The 21,894-nt window shown below is 32.6% G+C and overlaps 1 protein-coding gene across 1 annotated transcript; it reads right to left on the reverse strand.

Moving 5' to 3' along the window:
• Positions 1-2,126: 2,126 nt before the first annotated feature.
• LOC148597742 (cysteinyl leukotriene receptor 2-like) lies at positions 2,127-3,747 on the reverse strand. Its single transcript, XM_088561311.1, has one exon. The coding sequence runs from the start codon at positions 3,676-3,678 to the stop codon at positions 2,632-2,634; it is 1,047 nt and encodes a 348-aa protein (XP_088417437.1). The 5' UTR covers positions 3,679-3,747; the 3' UTR covers positions 2,127-2,631.
• Between the last annotated feature and the right edge of the window lie 18,147 nt (positions 3,748-21,894).

Raw genomic sequence — 21,894 nt, forward strand, 5'->3', positions numbered from 1 at the left:
TTTATTTTAGAATCTCGCCGGCGAGTTCGAGAATTACCGAAATCACGCGATATTTGTATTGTTTACATGTATTATCGCCAACCCGAGCTGCATGAGAAATAATCATGCAAAATAATCTTAAAACTATAGATATATGTATAAATTGTGAATGAATTTGATTTCTAAAATTATTCTTATAAATGTTAAAATTTTCCAGATCAGATTTTTTTCGATTGTTGTTATACATATATTTCTAACCTAATTCTTGAAAATGAGATATTTTGAGAATTAAATGAGTGCGAACACTTAAAATATCCATAATGGTCTTATATTATTGTTTAAAATGTTAAAAGTGTCAAAAAAAGTATCATGTGTGTGGCTTTGACACATTATTTACGATTGTTTCTAAAAAAATTGCATATTTCTTCAGAATTTCCTCCCAAAAATATTCAAAATTAAAAAATTTAAAAAATGATGTACTTTTAGAAATCGTGTGAGCGCGAACATTTACAATCTATAACGAGCAGAAGTTAAATATTTTACAAATGTACTTCCGGTTAACATTTGAAAAAAAATATGTCAATGAATAATGAACTGCAACACCTGTTATAATTAAACAAATAGTCTAAAACAAGCTTGTTTAAAAATTATCTTAATTGCTGTCATAGAGTTATGATAGGTACATTGCTAACGGAAAAAAGGCAGAACAATTTGTTTGATTGACCAAACAAAATTATTCCCTCGCCCCGTGCCCATTGCCCTATTCATTTACCCCATTTCGAAAGCCACATTCCCCATTGCCCCATGCCCCATTCCCCATCCCCTATTACCCATCCCCTATTGCCCCATTGACCCATACCCCATAGAATGGGAAGTTTATCTCATACGGGTACTGGATATACAGATTTTTTTTCGTGAAAATGCCTATGCTTGTCATTATTCGTTAGTTGCCAACGATTTAGGTACACATACTATGAAACCGATAATAATGACAGTGATATTGCAACGACTAAGAGTAGTCATCCATACTATTTTTTGTTTTTGTTTCATAAGCCCTAGAAGTGAAAAATCACCGGGAGCCTTTAACAAAACAAGAAATACTTATCCTTTGATTTTACTTAATATTTATACATGAATTTCCAAAAAAAAAAAAAAAAAAATGATCAAACACGACCTGAGGTTAAGCCATTACGTACTTCCTGTAAATTCGCAATTTTAGAAAAGCAGAGGAAGCTAACACTATCGGTGCACCTGGTCCGTGCTCCAAATCCGTAGTGGAGTCCCAGTTGCTCATTTACTTTTGTTGCTTTGTATATATTATTTTGGTTACTTTATGTTCTATTTTGTGTGTGTCTGCTTTTTACTTTGTCTGGTCTTTGTCCCTGAATAAAACTGTAACCTGTGTTAACCAAGTATCTTCAGAAGTCCCAAGCTCCCAACAGCGTCTGACGTTCGAAATTTACTGTAGAGGCTGCCGCCAATCCTCTAAAAAATGCAAAAATCTACAAAGCCTGGAAAAATTGAACGATTTTACGTGACCTTATTCAATCGTCGAACGACGTATGATTTGACGCCCGCAAATTTCAAAAGGCCAATTAAACCTGCCTGAACCGGACAAATCTTTCAGTGGTTCGGTTTAGACAGTTTTTACTGTATAGTTTTTTTTCTCACAGAAATATGTGTCCGTTAAGTGTAAGTATTTGTAAGAATCAGGCGAAACGGGAAAAATCAGAAACAGGCATGTGAAAGCCCCACTGACCCGACAATGTATTTTCACTCAACGATACTTTCTCTATTTGAAATTGTAGCTCAATGGTCCAGTATGAACTGGGAAATTTTGTTTGCTTTTTTGATTCTGGTGGTCAAAATAGTCAAAATACACTATCAAAAGGATGTTTGTTTTATACCATGTTTCCCCTATTGCTTGATTTTTACAAGAACCGACACTTGAATGTTGATTGAGCTGCAGTGTATTTTGGAACAATTGTAGTTTGGTTTATCAAAATGATAAGAAAAAGACATTGACTTTAACCTTTAACTGTGATAATACAAAATCGATTAATTCGTTGGATTTCTATACCATGATTCATCCACTACCTGATCTTCAGAAATAAACACTTAACGCTCAAGGAGAAGAGAAGGTGAAATCAAACTTAAAAATGTTTTAATAGGAGAGTTTAAAGTGAACAAACAGCGGGATTCAAAATATAACAATAATAAGAAACATTCAAGAAACAAGCATTGAGCATTGTGAATGCTTGCTGCTTATGTTCAGCCACTTTTGCCAGATTTTGGACTTATCAAAGTCATATCATTCATACTTTTTGCTCAGCATCCCAAACTTTCCTTTTCATAATTTTACTGGTCACATTGTAAAATGTTATTTGAGAAGTTGTTATCAAATACCTCATATTTCTTCGAAGCTTTATGGCAAATATCTACGAAATAAACCTTTGAAAAAATAGGGGAGATCCTATTCCGCAAAATTTTCAAATGCTTCTAAAGATAGGCACACTGACCAGTCATTTATATTTACTTATATTGTTTCAGCATAACAATATCTTAAAGGATTTTACAACCTTTAAATTCTTGTTTTTCTTAGATAAAGAAACGAACATCCTTAAGTTCAAATGACTGAATACAAAACGAAGCTTACATCCAAGAGTTTGGGGTAGATGTAGAATGATGTGAATTTTGAACAGAACATCGATGATAATTCTCATTTCGTTTTTGTTTGTAAGTGAACAATGCTTTGAGTTCCTTCCGAAAATACGCTCCAGTTACACTATACAAGAAAAAGTTAATACAATAATTCATGAAAAATATGGTCTTTGTAAAGTAGTAAAGGTTCTGAGAACTTTTAAGTCCTTTCGACACTTGCCTGGTGCTCGTTTGAAGGAAATGATGAAACCATACAACAGCATATGGCGAATTAAAGGTTATAAAACAGAAGGATATAGTTATCAGAATTACGGTGAACTCGAATCGTATAATACTTTCTTCTGTAATTACATTACTCTTTTTGTGACGCCTATTTCTTCTTATAAGTGTTCGAATTATCAAAATATTTAGGGAAGTGATGATGAAAAAGGGCAAAAAAGTTATACAAATAGCAAAAATACAATCATAAACAAATGATAACATTACGTGATCTATTTTTCTAATGCACCATGGGACTTTCTTTGGTCCAATATGGCGAACTTCGTTAAACCATGGACGAAACGATGACACTAGTACAGAAACCATAATCAACCCTAGAACAATTTTCTTCGAAGCATTAACATTACAAATATCTCTTCGTTTAAAAGGATGGCATATTCCGATGTATCGCTCTAAGGTAAAACACGCCACCAACCACGTTGACAAAAATCTGGACAGATACGTCATTAATAGAATGAATTGACAAGACCCGTTGGCATCCAGAAATGATGCAAAATGGCTTCCAAATTCTTCTCGAACACCAATTTTGATCCACTCTATTAAAACAAAAAACACAAGAGCAAACAGATCCGCTGTTGACAAAGCTGCTAAGTAGACACTCGCTGATAACTTCCTCATATTCTTTGTTATAAATACCATCAAAGACAACAGGTTACCGACGACACCGACGATGAAAATAATTGGAGTCACATAAGTAAAAAATACAAGACCTTCTGATTGACCATTGCTGGTTTTGTTGCCTATTTGTGAAGCGATCATATCTATTAGATCGTTGTTACATGATGCTGTGCCGTTCGTCGAGTTCTGTAAACAACGACCTCCAGAATTATTAGCCTGAAAAGGAAGACAAACGATACATATCATATTATTCAGGTATTCATTTATAATAAAATCATAAAAAAAACATCTACGCATATCAAATCAAATAGTTGTTACGCTACATTGTATTAAGACAATAACTTAATTTAAAAAGAATGACTTACTTTCAAAATTTAAAACAAAGTAAGATGAGGATTCTTAAAAAAATAGGGAACTGAGATGATGTTTTTAGAAAAGCAATAGAAGACACTATTTACTATCGTTTCACCTGGTCTATGGTTTTTGTAGATACACGTTTGCTACTTTACTTTTGTTTCTTTGTATTTGTGTCTTTTATATTTTGATGTTATTTATAGTGTTCGTCTTCGTTTACCCGTTCTTGTCTTCTTCCTTCGAAGATATTCTTATAATTATCCATCAAAATGTGGTACCCTTGATTTCTCTCTAAAAGTTTCATTATGTTTCATGCAATACGTTGATACAATAATAATTACTGTCAGTTGTTAACGACAGAAAATAAATTTAAAAACAACAGAAATATTGATTTCAATAAAACCTTAAGATAATAACGAAAGATAATTAATTGCATTTCTAAAAATATGATTACATAACTTTGGTAAATACGACATAACTTGAATTTCTTCAAAAGATAACGATTAGGCGAAAATGCTGATGTGCCAGTGAAATTGAGAACTGATACACAAAGGCAAATAAAACAATCGATACTCAAAACACCTACACAAGGATAATCGACAAAAATGGAAAAATCACAGAATGGAAATACACGTAAATATGAGCAGGACAACTTCATCTAAATAATAAAAATGTTAAACATTTAGATGAACTGATGTTTCTGTTTTTGCAAGATAACCATCGAAATTTGGTATCTTATTTACGCATTCATATGCCCTTAAAATGACTTCTGAGGATAAGCCTACAATTATTATTACAAATCAAACAAAAAGACAGAAAGCTTACATCACTCAATGTTGGTAAAATATAACACGGTTTCAATAGTCTCCTAACGCATATTTCATGTATTTTTCAAGTAATGATGATACAAAATGTAGGTGGAATAGATAAATAATTCAGTTAAGCATTATGTATGTCATGATACACAGTTATATTGTTATATCTTAATACTGACAATATTTCTATTTTTGTTCTTTGTCACTTTCTATATTTTATTGCAGAATTATACATCAATAAGCCTTTTACATTAACACCGCAAGGCGTTTATATTCATATAAAATTTATATTGTCTGACCAGTTTAATGGGATTGGATCATGTTAAAATAGAAAATTAATAACTTGGAATACTTCGTTTATTTCACAAATTATACGATACGTTTTTTTTTTAGTTTTTTATTGAGAAAAAAAATTTTAAGGAACTGATTTTTATGGGTAAAAATAATACATAGTACTACTGTTATTGACTTAATTCCTTAAATTGGTAGAGGAGTTTTGTGTCGACAATTTACAACATTGGATGTTATTTCAAAGTCCGTGTATTGTTATCTGTAAAACGAACAGAGAGTGGCAGAATAATCAAGGGAATTAAGATTCGAACTGCATTCAAAAGAAATATATTCCAAGGTTAAATACTAGACAAAGAAAAAATGACACAAATAACAGAGAAGATGAAATAACCAAGTGCATAAGGGATGTTGTCACAGACAAAAGGACGTTTGACAATACGGAAAGCAAGTTATTTTGCAGTCTGCAGCTGGCCAAAAAATAAACATTATATACAGGTGAAGTGAAATAATTGCCCAATATTTTCTAGCAATATGAAAGTAAAATGAAAATGAAAACGAATCAATACATACAAAGGCAATACATTTCTGACTTGAGACAGGATCAAGCGAGGTTATAGTATTCTGGCGTGATCACAACCCTTTTTAAACCTTTCTGCCGTGGAAAAAAATATTATACAAGTATTCGCACCTCTTATAATAACATAACATAAAAAAAAACTGATAATAAGTTACACAAATGCAGAAATAAAGGACTACTAACAGTTAAATGATATACCAGGTCCAGATCAGTATAAACCAACAAAATGATATGCCATTACCATTTGTAATATCAATCCCAATTCTTTACATGCGAGGTTGAGCACCATAGTACATCAAAACTCAGAGAAACAGTTCTATGACAGATTTAGAACAGTTCTAGAACAAGCCATTATGACAGTACTCGAAGAGCCGGCTCTATTACTTAAACTGTTCTCGTAGCGCCAGCTCAGCTTAAACTATTAGAAGAGCTGGTTCTAGTAGTAGAACTGTTCTCGTAGAACCGGTTCTGCTAGTAGAACTGTCAGAGAGTTTGACTCTAGAACTGTTCAATGACACCTTTAGAAATTTCCTAGTGTCTGCTCTTCTGACAGATCCCCTGAAAAGTCAGAAATGATGTCATCTGTATTAACACCTCTCAGATGACAATTACAAAGACTGACTTTAACTTAGCATTTTGCTAGAGGTTCAAACTATGACAGATAAAACCATGATTTTTTTTTCAAATCGGTTTTTAGTAACAACAAATAATTCCTACAATTCCTATGGTGTATACGGAGATCGCAATGAGTCATTAGTTTGGTGGTTATTTTTTCTGGGTTATATATTACCTTAGCATTATGCAGTGTCTTACTATCCTATCGATTGGTGCTAAAATGCGAGTCCTAGTACCAATTAGGCACTTGGTGAAATATTGTATGTTAACAAACCCACCATTTTGAAAATGTATGTTGACTATTTGCAATCATCACAATCAAGTGAAAATACAGGATGTTCAATTTCATTTGGTAAATTGAGTTTAAACTCGTTGAAATACACTGATTAAGAATATTTCAATGGCAAATGGCCATCATATTTCCAACTTTCTATTGAAAATTTTCTGAATAAATGCTATGATGAAGAGGAAAAATAATAGTCTTTTTTTATTTAAGAAGATAAAGCATCTTTTGAAGACATTATATTGTCCAATGGGTTTGTTTTTACATGCATGATTTTGACTTTTCCTATGTTGAATGATTGTTAGAAAAACGTATACTTGCGTGTCTGCAAATTTCAATAATGTACACGTAAGCCTGATTTTTTTCATCTGCATCCCGTTTAATATATTTTACTGATCGATTAATCATACTTTTACAATCAACTTTACGTTGCTTTGGCTATTTCATTATCGAAAGGTGTATCACGTACAACAAATAAAACAAATTTGTTGAATCGGGCACATTTTATAAGGTCACCATTTTATAAGGTCACGATTCATTTAACGAATAACGAATAAAGCAAAATCAAGTAAATCTATTTGTCCGATTGAAGAAAAAAAAATAACAGCAGTCAATCGTTAGTTTAAAAACTAGTCGTAAATTATAACATCATAAAAATCAAGAAAATGTGACGTCAGAACTATCTGCTGATTCTTCACTTAAGACTTTTTGTGAAAAGGACTTTTTTTAATGGAAACGCATACAACTGAGCTTGCCCTGTGATGTGAGGGTTTCCTCGTCGTTCATCAAAGACACAAGTGTGGTCCTGAGCTGACATTTCTCAGCCTGGTCGGGTTATTGTCTTTTTGACATATTCACCATATCCATTCTCGTTATATCCCTTGTGTACATATGTGCTAATTGTTTTTCTTTTTGTTATTTTGTTTATAAAGCATCTAATTTGTTTTCTTTGTTATTATCCTTTAACAAGAAAAACGCATTAATTTATTATTAACACATCTATAAAAAAGTCATTGAGCTCATATGTGTTTGTCACGAAATTTTCCTTAAAATAAAGTCAACTGACCTTATATAATTCCAATTATAAATTTTGCTGTTAAAAAAATTGTCCGTTTAACTGTAGATGAGAGAAAAAATGCAAATAGAAATGTTATCGGTTCGTTGGTGTTTCGACTGCAATTATCCGACGAATGCTATTCGTCTGTAAAACAAAATTCATTCTGCATTAAGGCTTCCACGTCCCATTGTATAACAATCAACTGAAATACTTACACTGTCTAGACCGATAATAGCAATTAACAGCTTTGCATAAATAGTAGTCTTTGTAAGAATCTTGCAAATTCTGTTATATGTAATACACTACAAAAGGCTTCACATTTGTGTTCTTGCCATTTAGTTGTTTTATAGGTCTATAGAATGAAATGTATAATTATTCATTCAAATCTGTCTGCTCTTAGCGGACAATCCATATAAAAAATCCAACAGTTTCTAATGTGCCATAGTGTCATTTACAGAGTCATTTCCCTTAATCTTCAATTCTACAGTACATTCTTTACCATTTTTATCTCCTATGAATATATGGAGAGCTACATTTTAATTTCTCTTTACTGTAAAACATTAAAGAAGATATCCGTCCATTCTATTACAATTGTTTGCATTTGTTTAATTTAAGTACCAGACACTTTTACCGAACAAATGATGTTTTTTTTTAGTCTACTTATGTTCATGATACGATATTTCTTTATTCAGAGCTGCATTCTTGAGAAAACCAAACTTTCATCTCCCACTAAAATCAAGCAAATTAAACCAAACCAAGACCAATAAATTTTGAAAAGTGTGAATTTCATACACAATTTATATACGTATTTATTATCTCGAAAGTGCGAGAGTAATCAAGGCAACCAAGGTTATAGCGGTAGTCAAAAGAATGTAATCCAGTGACAAAGACCAAAGACCATATATGGAAAACAGACATACACAACAAAGAACATAAAGTAACTAAAATCATACACCCAGGGCAACAAAACTAGATGAGTAACTCCGACTCCCCTGAAAACTGGAGCATGGACCAGGTGCACCGATAGGGTAAGCGTGTGCAACAATCGATATGACAAACTAAGACTGGTTGTGTGGTCTGTTATTTAAAAAAAAAAGTGAAATTTCGTGGGGTTTTTACTTCCATCAATGATCTACTGTTTGATTGGTATAAAAACTGCCACTTAAAGGCAATTAGTCATATAATATAAAAGCAAAGTATGTCTAACACTATCAACTCTTGAAAAAAAGAAACATGTTTCAACTAAATATCCATTCCATCATCCCCGTATACAGTAACAATAATTGCAAATTTGAATGATAAATTGCTTTTTTATGGCTATAGAACTTATACATTTTACTTGGAGAACTGTACAGAACTTACGATTTTTGTCTGATGTCATAAAACATGATTTATTATTTCTCGAATAATTTTATTTCTAGTATAAGCATATTTATCTAATAAAATTTGATTAAAATACCACCAAAACAACTGACCTTCTTCATGTTTATCAGTATCCTAAATAATTTTGTCATATAATCATCCATAGACAGCCGATGATATTGTACTAATCCTTATACAAATCTATTCAGAATTATAATTCTCACTGTACTACAAAACACATCTTACAGTTCAACGTGAGCCTGATACGATGGATACATTTATCTATTAACTAGAACTACCTTTATTGATTTACAGATATAGCAATTTTAGGATTACAGTAAAACCTGTTTATACCGAACCCCTCTAATATTTCATAATATCTCTGTTGTTCGATTTACCAAGGTTCAAAACACATTTAGCATTTCGGATCATGTGATGTAACTTTCAGTGGGAGTTCATACTGATAAAGATTAAGTGTCACACATTGTTTTCCTTATCTTTCTATGTGTCAAATTTTTTATTGGTTCTTTACATTGTGTAGACCGCCTCTGTTTCATGTGTTCATGTTTAGACCATGTTTTGGATGTCATCCCACTGACGACATTCCGGTATTTTTGCCAATATTTATGGAAGTAGAACTAGGGTAAGGGACACAAATCTAACAAATCATTGGAACGTTTGTATTCACCATTGTACATCAATCTTATGTAGGCATCAAAGTAACGTGAACTGATTTCATTATGTTTCATAGAAAAGCTTGAAAGGCTTTGGTGAAATTATATATGATACAGACATATCACTGATTTTTAGAGTTATAGCCCTTATATATATATATATATATATATATATATATATATCCCTTAGATATATCTCCTTTAACTAGTGTAATGGGACTTTCATGTTTGCCTTATTTAGATGTTTATTGAGTTCATTAAAGTGTCTACTCAGTGTGAACCTGTGTAAACTGAAAACTTGCATAGTCTGAACAAAACCTTCAGTCTAAAAAATATTCCTTTTGCATGTTAAACTTTTAATCGAATAATGTATTTTATATCGTCACAAAATATGATAACAAACGTATCCGACGTTTCCAAAATAAAAATATATTCCTCGAAAAATGAACAATCAGTACGTCAAACAGTACTATTTATTAATGTAATTGTATACTTTCTATATATACTTCCGTATCTTATTTAACAAACAACTACTGATATATATATAAAACAAATACATTAATTTTGACATATAATATAATTATATATGCGTTGTTAGACCTTCTAATTATTGTGTTGTGTGTTGTGTCCTTCAAGAAACACCAACGAGTTGCTCATACAAATTCAAAACCAAGGAACACAAAAGGAGGATACACGTTTATTTTTTTTCTCTGTTTTGTTTTGTTTTTCCTTACCTTAAGACGTGTTTCCATGTATCATTTTCATTATATAATTGATCACTCAGCTTGTACAATTGTAGTTTCCCTTCTCTTTTTTTTTTTTGGTTGTTTTATTATATTTTCTTCATTAAATACAGAGCAATTATTCGCAAATTCTTATAGTAATAACAAAAAGTAAACGCTAAACAATTTTAAACTGATAAACTGATTGAGAGATTTATTCGGTTAAGGCAAGTATTTATCACGCTTACAACGTATTTAAGTGTAATTCTCTGTTGGATTCAGACCGTTAATGGATCGTGACATGACCTTTGTACCATCAAAATCAAAGAAAAAAGACAAGATTTATCATTTTGGTAAATTGAGTTATAATTTCAATGAAATGCACTCTAAAGGACAGATAACTCCAAAAACCTAGAATTTTTTCAACATCCTATTGAAAGATTCTCAGCAAATAAAGTGATGCATAGATCAAATACTGGTCTATCCAAATGTAGAAAGCATCATTGTGTGAAATGATATTGTCAGTTGTTTTTAACATGCATGTTACTAATTTTTCTCATTTTACCTCATTCTTACAAAACATATACTTAAAGAGTAATCAAGGGAACCAAGGTTATAGCGGTAATCAAAAGAATGTAATACAGAGACAAAGACCAGACATGGAAAACAGACATACACAAAAAAGAACATAAAGAAACTAAAATCATACATACAAAGTAACAAAAGTAAATGAGCAACTCGGACTCCACTAAACACTAGGAGCATGAACAAGCTGCACCAGAAGGGTAAGCGTCCTCTGCTTTTCTAGAAACACCCACCGAGTTGCTCATAAAAAGGCAAGTCCGGGGTACACAAACGAGGGAAGGAAAACTATGACCCGTTGAATAAATCAGTTTTCATGGTGCTGATGGATACACCATAACGATCCACGAGTTCATGATAACAACCATAAAACTTCTGTAGTGGTAACTTCAATCTTGTAGCAACATAACCCTGTTCTAGAAGCCTATTTGTTAGAGTTCTTGCGCGATACAGAAAAGTCTGCGTAGTTTCGGCAAGCTCTGGCATAACGTATAAGTTGTGATATGAACATTCCATACGCAGGAGCCGAAGGGATGTTGCCACAGATGAAAGGAAAGTTGACAATTCTGAATGAAGTCATCACGTTTTTCGTAAAGTTTGGTCAATAGTTTTCCTTTACAATCGATTTCTAAGTGTAGTGTAGATATGAGGCTGAATTCACAGTGTCTGTAGTATCCTTTATCTCAAGTTCTTTTGGGTAGATGCGATGTATCAAATCCCAAAAATTAGGATTGTTTAAAAATAATACGTCATCGAAATAGCGGAAACTAAGTTTAAAGGATCTAGCTAAACGATATTCTTTCTTTCTGATCAGATCAGCTATAAACTCAGCCTCATAAGAGTGAAGGAATAGATCAGCAAGTAAAGTAGCACAATTTGTTCCCATTGGAATGCCGACCTTTGTTGAAAAACACGTCCACCAAACTGGACAAATATGTTGTCAATTAAAAATTCCAGCATTTTGTAAACATCTTCCTCAGTATATTTGGAAGATGATTTGGAATTATTTCTTAAAAAGTATGAGGAATCTCTAGCAAGAACTATATATTTGTATCTAGGTGTACCATCTTTTTTTTGGAAAAACAACGATGTATATTGTTTTTAAGTCGGGCTTTTAACTGAGTATGGGGAATAGAAGTATACAGTGTTGACAAATCATAGTTTTAATGCTATTATATTCAGATAATAGTCTTGAACTGATTGTCTCCAAAAGATTTTTCAAATATTTAAGGATTCACATTGAATTAATACCACTGCGGGAGTAACAAATGTTGTGGTAGGACTGTAGACCCTCTTTGACAGTTGTGAGTATAGAAGTTAAAAGTTTTGAAAAAGATTTGGTGATACATTTTGCAGATCCAGCTATGAAACGTTGTTTGTATGATTCTTGTGAAGTTCAGGAATCCAGTACATAGACGGTAAAGCACAATCATCGTCCTTGGTAGAGAGACCAAAAGGGGATAGCACAGATTTATGGTTTGAAACTGATATGAAAGGACTTTTGATGGTGTTTCGTTCACAAAAGTTACCGGTGACAGCTGTAACTCTATGTTAAAGAAGTTAGCAGATTTGTCAGTATTTTGGCAGTTGATTTAGATAGCAGACATATATAACATATATAAGAATAGAATTGTTATTGGGTGTGTATACAACAACATTGTAAACGAATACTCTTAAATAAAGAATCAAATCCCCATACATTTAAATTAGTTGATTCAATTAAAGAGAGAGTGAAAGTTTATCTTAATCTACATGATATACATCAAAAAACTCACTGATATAATGCACGTTATGCAACATTAAATTGATTATTTTCTCGAAATTGGAAAACAAATTCATATTACATACTATAGAATATTTGTTTCCGCAGATCTATTTATTAATTGGTAGATGATCATTCTTTTTTACATTTTTAAATTTGCACAATAAATACTCCACATTTTTGTATAGTACACATTTGAACTTAATCGAAACGCGCCAATAATGATGATGAAACAAGTCCAAGTAATATAATAGTATTTGCCCAAAGGGAGTTGGCTAATTTGTTGGTTAATTGTGGTATTATTCCTATAGCAAACGACTTGTATACTTCAGGCGTAGGATATGAAAAATCATGTAAAAATTTGTAAAATAAACAGACCCAGATTTGTACTACATTGAGTTCTGTGTTAAGGCTACAAACCACTAATTCATTCTTTACTCTCTATGTTAATTTGCTCAATTTCATGGGATCCTCAGTAGTTTACCTTAAGTTTTACCAAACCAAAACCATATATCACCTAAAACGTACACATGTACTGCTAAATCAATCAAAATTTCACAAAGGTGTACTGCCTTGTAGTGCAACACTGACACTCGGAACTCATATAACTTAAAAATGGCCTGAAGAATCCTAAAAATTCTTTATTTATAGTTCCACCAAATTAGTTTATTTAAGTTTGAGGCAGCATACTTTGGACTCAGAATTATCAAAATAAAATTCCCTTTTTGAAAAAGTTCATTCATTAAAAAAAACTTTTTCAATAATAAAATGCTAAAGGGATTACTCTGTACCTTGGGGTAGGACTTATTTTGCGTACATTCCAAAACGATGATCCAATTGGTGGTCTGTAACCTTAACTGTACTTTGTGCCGTTTCAATAGTAATTGACCCACATGAAGACAAAACACACCTCGGACACATTATTTTGATTCTGAGTCAACCCGTCGAATATTGAAATATTTGGTAAGAAATATTGAGTGTGGATTCTATGGGGTATGGGGATTTTTATTTTGAATGAGGAAAGGGACAATGACTGTCGAATTCAAGAACTTTTGTATGATTTGATATGTGATAGAATCAACAACCTCAGCGCTCAAGTTGCAAGCTTAAGTATGGTTTCACATTAAAACAAAAAAGGATTGTAAAGTTGGTGGTAATATGACCCTTTACTAATTGTAATACATTTTGCTTGCTTAAGGAGGTAGACCTAGGGTAAGGGACACAACTCTTACAAATCATTGGAACGCTTGCATTCAGCATTTTACGCCAATCTTATGTAAGCATCAAAATAACTTCATTTCATTCTCTTTCAATTGAAAGCTTGATTGGCTTTTATGAAAGTGAATATAATTCAAACATATTTTTAATATTCTAGAAGATATGTCCCTTATCCCAGGTCTACCTCCTTAAAATGTTCACTTACATGAATTAAGATAAGAAGCTTGCACAAAGGAAATACCACTTGTTACTCCTTTTTTAATAAACATTTTAATTTATAATGGTTTACTTGTAAATATCAATGAATTGTCTCCCTTTGAAACATTGTTCTCTAGTGTTTTTTGTAATAAAAGTAACTTGAAAAAAGCGGATATTGTCTAGTCACATTCACTTAAAAGCACACACTCATTAATGTGTATTCTTCAAAGACTTTCGTACGAGATCGAAAACTTTCTGCAAAGAATATACACAAATTATGGATCTGATATTATTTAATACCTCACTTTATTGCACATGTACATTCTCAGAAAAGAAAAGATATATCTAAGAAAAAAGTGCAAAAATAACACATGATATAAATTTCTGTGAAAAAAAATTCAAATCAACTACTAAAACAGCAAAAAATAACATTCTATTATAAACAACCCATTTTTAAATTTTATATGACATTGTAGCTAAACTTTTTCCCACGGTCCGAACGAAAATCCTATTCAATTATAATTTGTTTATCCATTATCATATCAACAATTCAAAGGGATGATATATTAGTTAATAATCCAAGTACAAAAATCACTTCTTTAATCTAAATATAAGTATATTTTTTTCAATTATACCAATTATTTCATAATAAATCACAAGTATAACTTTGAAATCCTTATTCCGTACATATACAATTAGACATATACCATTGGAAAAGACTGTACCCAATCTATTTTTTTCAAATACATGTGTTTATTCGCCATCGAAATGAAACAACCTATTTTATTGTATTATGTTCCTATAAACTTATTACATGTGTTTATTGTAGAAACACGTGAAACCCTAACGCAGTTAGCTTCATACGCTAAGACTAATGAGTTCCATGAGGAACCATGAACAATTTCACGTGAAGGTAGTAAAATCCGCGTTATGCACAAGTTGAGGGATACAAAAGAAAAGACGCATTGATTATTGTATATTTAATGAAAGTAAAGACAACGAATACTCAAACGAAAGAAAAAATGACATAATCCAAGGACAACGATTAGGAAGGTACAAAAGACACTTAAGAGAGAGCATGAAATACCGGTAACATATAACGTACAAAGAAATAAAAGTAAACTGAACAGCCTTTAGTCCAGTAAAAAAAAACTAGGGGTATAAACCCGGAGCTGCGGTAGGGTTTGTATACTCTGCATTCTAAAAACTAACATTTAAGGAGGTAGACTTAGGTTAAGGAACATAACACTTGAAATCAATGATATGTTGGTATCATATTTAATTTCACTAAAGCCTACCAAGCTTCCATTTGAAATAGATTATTGTGTCCCTTACCCTAGGTAAACCTCCTTAAGTAAAGATCCAGTCTCAAAATAAATACACATCAGCAAAACATACAGAAGCAAACATGAAAACAAAACATAAAGCAAAAAAGATCTACATACACAACATATCAAAATACAATTACATATTATAACTGAAAACACGAAACGTAACAAAAAAACTGAAGCGTTTGGAATATGAACTCCCACAGGAAAACCAATTGGAATTAGCTAAGGATTTTGTCCACACACACACGCACACACAATAATGAAAATACAAGTGTAAAACTGATAGATTATGATTTCACAATATGTTTCTGTAATGGCGTAATATCATACAGTTAGATAACTTTGTTGTGAAATAGGCTTTCGGTTTGGGAGAAAAAAAACCTATCCTACTCCCAGCAGTTCCGGTCTTTAATAACATGGTCTCATATATATATATACATGTTAAGGTCTTATATAGAACAAGCAACCCATGGCATACATATATGACTCATACCCTGTGTCTCTGGACAAATCAACACTTTCGTACAATTTAAGTCAAGAAAGCAATTTGCTATTTTTATTTCCGAGCAAGGAGCCATAAAGCGTTGTCAGTGTAACAACCATAGTATGAGCCGTAGTAAATTTGCTTTACATTGATTCGTCCAATTGTATTTACATATTGATCAACTACCCAGGAAGCCACCGGTATCTCGATGAGCTTTAGGAAATCGGAAAATAAAAAAGGCGAAATTTGAGTACGGCATTGTTGTAAATTGTTTCCCGGGGAATTTAGGATAGAAAAGTTAAAATAATGCACTTTTTCTAAGGAAAATACCCCTAACTTATGAAACTGAATATTGTAAGAGTAAACTTTCCGTTTATTATATCCTCGGCGCCCCAAAACCCGTCCAACAAACGTATTTCACTTTGCCGATTGTGCATGCTTACTAGAGGTCTTTAGAATCATCAGTTATAGAAAACTGTTGTTTTTCCTTCAATACAATGCAAAAATAAAGTCGACCCTGACAAAAATAGAAAACAATTCAAGTTCAAAATTTACCTGTAAAAAGTGGCTTCGGTAACCAAAACTCCTTCCACCGGATGTTTTCATCTATCATATGATATATAATAAGCCAGGCCATTCGAATTTTGTCCATTGACGACAAAGTTAAAGAAAGTAAAAGAACAAAAAAAGTCATATTTACACAATACAAAAAAAACATATCTAACGACCTAATGAAAGAACAACTGCATTTTTGGGATTTTGTTTGAATTGATAACGCAATGAATTCACAATTGATTTTCTTAATACATCTTTAAATTGGGTAATTGTTCGTTTTCACATTGAACCCATTAAGTTACAGTCCAAATAATCCTAATTAGGTGCGAAGTTCTGTCAAGCGCAGCAGAGCTCCGATGCTGATAATTCTGCGTTATCTGATTCGCTATACTCATATATATATTCAGTCTGACATTACTCTAGAAGCGGAAGCGGTTTGAGTATGCACTTGATTTTTGTAGGTTCAGATTTTAATTTACTGGTAGACTTTGTAGAGTTTAACTTTGACAACTGACCACGAGATTGTTTTCATATATGTTGTTTCACCTTCTCTGCTACGTCAACTTCTGTAATGGGTTTTCGAGACACAATTTTCCCATGTCTGTTTCTTTCCTTTTTAACTGCTCTTTTGCTGACTTTATCATATTTTTGTTCGATCCTCGTTCAACGAACAACGATGTGTTTGTGTTAATGCCATCTACAGGTACTACAATCTCACCATTGTTAACGTCTTCATCAACCTGCATTTCTCCATCTTGAATACTAACTTGAGGTATGTTTTCCATAAAGGTTTCGTTTTGTTAATCATTTTCAGACTGAAGCTTCATACGGCTTCAGTAGGTCTTCGTTAATGCTTTTCCGATCAAGTGTATAAATTATTATTTTTCTAAATGAAGTTTGGAGGTTTGTGATAGATAGTGCTCATTGATATGATTTGCATGCGTGTTAGAAAATATTGGACCTTGTAATTACAGAGGATTTTCCGCTAAATAGATGACATGTCATCGGGAAACATCATAGTTTCGGAGATTTTGTACACAACATCAACCACAAATAATTTGAGATAAAGGATATTACAGAAGCTGTGAAGTCAGTCTCATACCTTGACCAACACTAAGGTAAAGGTAAACACTACTGACCAAACTATACGACAAACGTTCCGTAATGTTAACATTCCTTTCATTTATAGCAACAACCTTCCGCACCTGCGTATAGGCTAAAAACCACTAATTCCACTTCCCATAGGCTTCTATGCTAATTTCACAATATTCAATGGCTTCTCTGGACTTTACCTTAACTTTAACCTGCAGATGACTATATATCAGCCTGATTCTACATATGTCAGCTCACAATCCCCAGAATGGCATGTGGGGTTAGCAGACTTGCAGTGCAGTACTGGTCACCGGAAGTGAAGGGTCTATAAATAGCATGGGAAATCCCAGTGTTTTCACAAGATAGGGGTATATTTAAAAATCATTATGGAGATTAGGCTTCACATCACAAGAAGCAAAATGCACCTATAAAATGTACAGAAATGTTTTTCCTTTCAGAAACTGTTTAAATTTTTAAAATAAGATGAGAACTTTTTTCACAGCACTATGAGGAACAGGGGTAATTTCTGCGTAGGACTATTTTTGCGTACGTTCCAAATGCTCATTGGTTGAATTGGTGGTCTGTAACCTAAAGGGTCACTTTTTGTCTTAGAAAAAATAAATAACTATACAGGTATCTTCCTACACACATACTGAATGCATTTGCAAAGTTTCAGTGAAATGTGACAAGCACTTTTTTAAATATTTGATTTTTAAATATAGGGTAACCAAGTTGTGCGAGCAAAAAAGTGAAAATATTCTACCATACTGAAATGCATTAAATATTTGCAAAGAACTTTTTCTGACTTTTCAAATAAAAAATATCAATCACAACTTGTTTTTTAACAATATTAATGAAGAAATAGTTTTAAAAGTAATCATTTTCTGAGAAATTGGTCTATTTTTAAAAATTTATTTCTGACATGCCTCCCCCTTTTTCTTGATCACATGTCAAAAATCCTAAATCTTTAAATTTTCACAAAAGGTGATATATTTGGCTTTAAATTTGTAACTACAGTGTTTTCACATTGAAACATGACCAGTAAAGGGCACCTAAAGCAAAAAAAGTGCTCAATAATGGATTTTCCATGTTGCCATAGGGGAATGCTTATATGGCCTTAACCGCAGTAATGAAAGTGAGTTTTTCCTCATTTCTAACCTAATTTTTGCTCAAATCTACACAAAACTTGATTTCAAGTGCTTATTACTACCATATTTAGGTAAATATAGCCCTCAAAGTTTAATATTTGATATTTTTACTAAATTTTCTACACTTTTTACAAGATAGGACATAAAAATCAGCCAAAAAGACCAATTTTCCATAATTTGGACCTATAACTTAAAAAATGCATATTTTGAAGGCTTTTTGTAGTGTATTCCTCTCATGGCAAAGTTAACAAGATCTTCAAGTAGTTTAAAGCTATTTCAAGAAACTTTTCATTTTGTCATGGCTTCATCTTCAGGCTAAAAACCACTAATTCCACTTCCCATAGGCTTCTATGCTAATTTCACAATATTCAATGGCTTCTCTGGACTTTACCTTAACTTTAACCTGCAGATGACTATATATCAGCCTGATTCTACATATGTCAGCTCACAATCCCCAGAATGGCATGTGGGGTTAGCAGACTTGCAGTGCAGTACTGGTCACCGGAAGTGAAGGGTCTATAAATAGCATGGGAAATCCCAGTGTTTTCACAAGATAGGGGTATATTTAAAAATCATTATGGAGATTAGGCTTCACATCACAAGAAGCAAAATGCACCTATAAAATGTACAGAAATGTTTTTCCTTTCAGAAACTGTTTAAATTTTTAAAATAAGATGAGAACTTTTTTCACAGCACTATGAGGAACAGGGGTAATTTCTGCGTAGGACTATTTTTGCGTACGTTCCAAATGCTCATTGGTTGAATTGGTGGTCTGTAACCTATATACGTTTCATATCACAACTCATACGTTATGGCAAATATTGCCGTAACTACGTTAACGTTTTGTATCGCGCTAGATTACTTACAAAAAAGGTTTTTGGAATAGGGTGATCTTGCTATAAGATTAAAGTCATTACTTCAGAAGTTTTATGGTCGTCATCATCATGAACTCGTGGATCGCCACGGTGTATCGATTTGCACCAGGAAAACTGAATTGTCCAACGTGTCATAGTTTTACTTTTTTCTTTTGTCTACTCTGGAATTGACTTTTTACGAGCATATCGGCGGGTGTTCCTAAACAAAACAGGAAACTTATCCTATAGGTGCACCTGGTCGATGCTCCCACGTTTTAGTAGAATCCGAGTTGCTCATTTACTTTTGTTACTTTGTTATATTTTTGTAATTAATTTTATGTTTTTTCTTTTTTTTTTTTTTTTTTTTCGTGAGTGTTTGTTTTCCATGTATGTTCCTTGTCCCTGGAACCTCCTCAAGGTTTGCGAAATACACCTGAGCTGCAAAAGCATTAAAACCATCTTAAATTAGTACTTCATTCTGCAGTTTTCTGTTGATTTAAAGAGAAAAGTCAGTAGCTAATTCTGTTTGTTTCTTGTCAGTAGAACTATAACCATATGAAGCCATCGATTTGCATGATCTACAATTCTGGATACATCCCTTAGTGATAAGACTGGGGATCAGTTGTAACACCTTCTGAATCTACAAGGTCAGTTGGCCCACCATGCAAGGATTGCTTACGTACATTGAATTGTGTGTTTCTCTTTTCTGAGAGAGAAATCATTAACATAGGTCAAGTAAGCTTTTGTTTATTAGGTGGAGCTGTATAGTCGGGTCTTTTTGAGATTCAAAATGCTGACTTTGTTGTGAATGGAAAATCGATTTTGAATCAACTTTGAACAAAATGCTGTTTTATTTATATATTCCCTTATCGTTGAAGAATTTTGATTATATAAGTAAAACGATCATTATCACAGGTGTATGTTGCATTCTAATTTGTATAGATGACCTTGTATTACGAAAGTAATGTTTATTTTACTGCATATAACACACTCCCAACAACGAGTTCTTATTCCTTTGTCAATTAATTTTATTGTAATAATAATAAACACATCAGTTGCATTGGATTGTAAACAAACATTTCAGCTGATTGGATGCCGTTTTATCTAATCAAAGCAACTGCAAAATGTCGGAATAAAAAGGGATCAATAAAATCTCATGACTGATTCTGATTACAACACGTGGGTACCGTCGTCTAATTTTAGCACGCAACACAACTGTCAAATTACGTCAGGATACTTTGCATGCACATAAAACGTAAACAAACAAGACGGACGGAGTTTGGGGCTTTGATGTTATCATGTTAAAGTATGTTATTTCGCTTAATGTCGGTCTATACTGGAAGGCGGACATTCACGTGACGGATCCAACAAGACACGGAGAATGTTATATAAGGAAATATTATCGCTATGGAGTCATTAGAAATATAACATACGATATTATATTTTAGTAATGTAGTGAAGTATTGCGATAGACTGTCAGATATGAAGGAATATTGGGTTAAGCATTATAACGTCTTCTGATGGCAAGTAGTTGCTAATCTGGCTTACGTCTTTTTCCTTCTGTCACAAGATTTTATGGTCATTTTCACAGGCTTTTTTTCTGTTAACGATTATACAACATTAATACTACATCAATTTGCCATTAACCTTCATTTTAATTTGTCTTAGGGAAACTTTTGACATTTTATTATCGCGTGCATCAAAACGGAAATTGAATTGTCATGGTCGCAAAACAAGTAAAGCCTTAAACTACAATAAATTGAAGCTTCATTTCCCCGTTGGATCTGATAATTATTACTAGTTTTTTCTTGCAAAAAAATTTTGAATGTACCAAAAAAAGTAATCAGACAAACTTGATTAAAGTCGTTGTTTCTATGAAAGTTCAGCGAAATACTAATTTCTTTATAAACTGTGCTTAAAACGAAATGTAATTTTGTTCCGTAGGTACAATGTAATATTACAAACCGGAAATAATATGTTTGTGATTTTCGCAACATCTCTTTGGCTAATGCGTGTGGTCTTTGTATTTTTCTCAACATAAACGTTATCGTGGTTATACGAAAACTTGCCGGAACAACAATTAACCGTGCTAGAACATCATACCTTTAGGGTTCTATTCTATGAATGTCAGAAACAACACTACCGAACTGATAACAGGGCTGTATTTGTAAAAGATAAAAAGGCATCGCTTCAAAAGTCTAACTTGTAGCCCTTATCAATAATCATGTTAATCGAATTATTCAGAGAATCATAGATATCCTTTCTAATCTCGCCCAAAACATGACTTTTTATGAGCATTTTGTAGGCGTTGTCGCTAACCCTATCGATGAACATGGTAGATTTTCAAGATTTAAGTGAGATCTTGGATGCGTATTTACCCTTT

Source organism: Perna viridis, chromosome 14, assembly GCF_037379345.1.
Source record: "Perna viridis isolate PV_CMFRI_1.1 ecotype Kerala chromosome 14, ASM3737934v1, whole genome shotgun sequence".
Taxonomy (NCBI): Eukaryota; Metazoa; Mollusca; class Bivalvia; order Mytilida; family Mytilidae; genus Perna; species Perna viridis.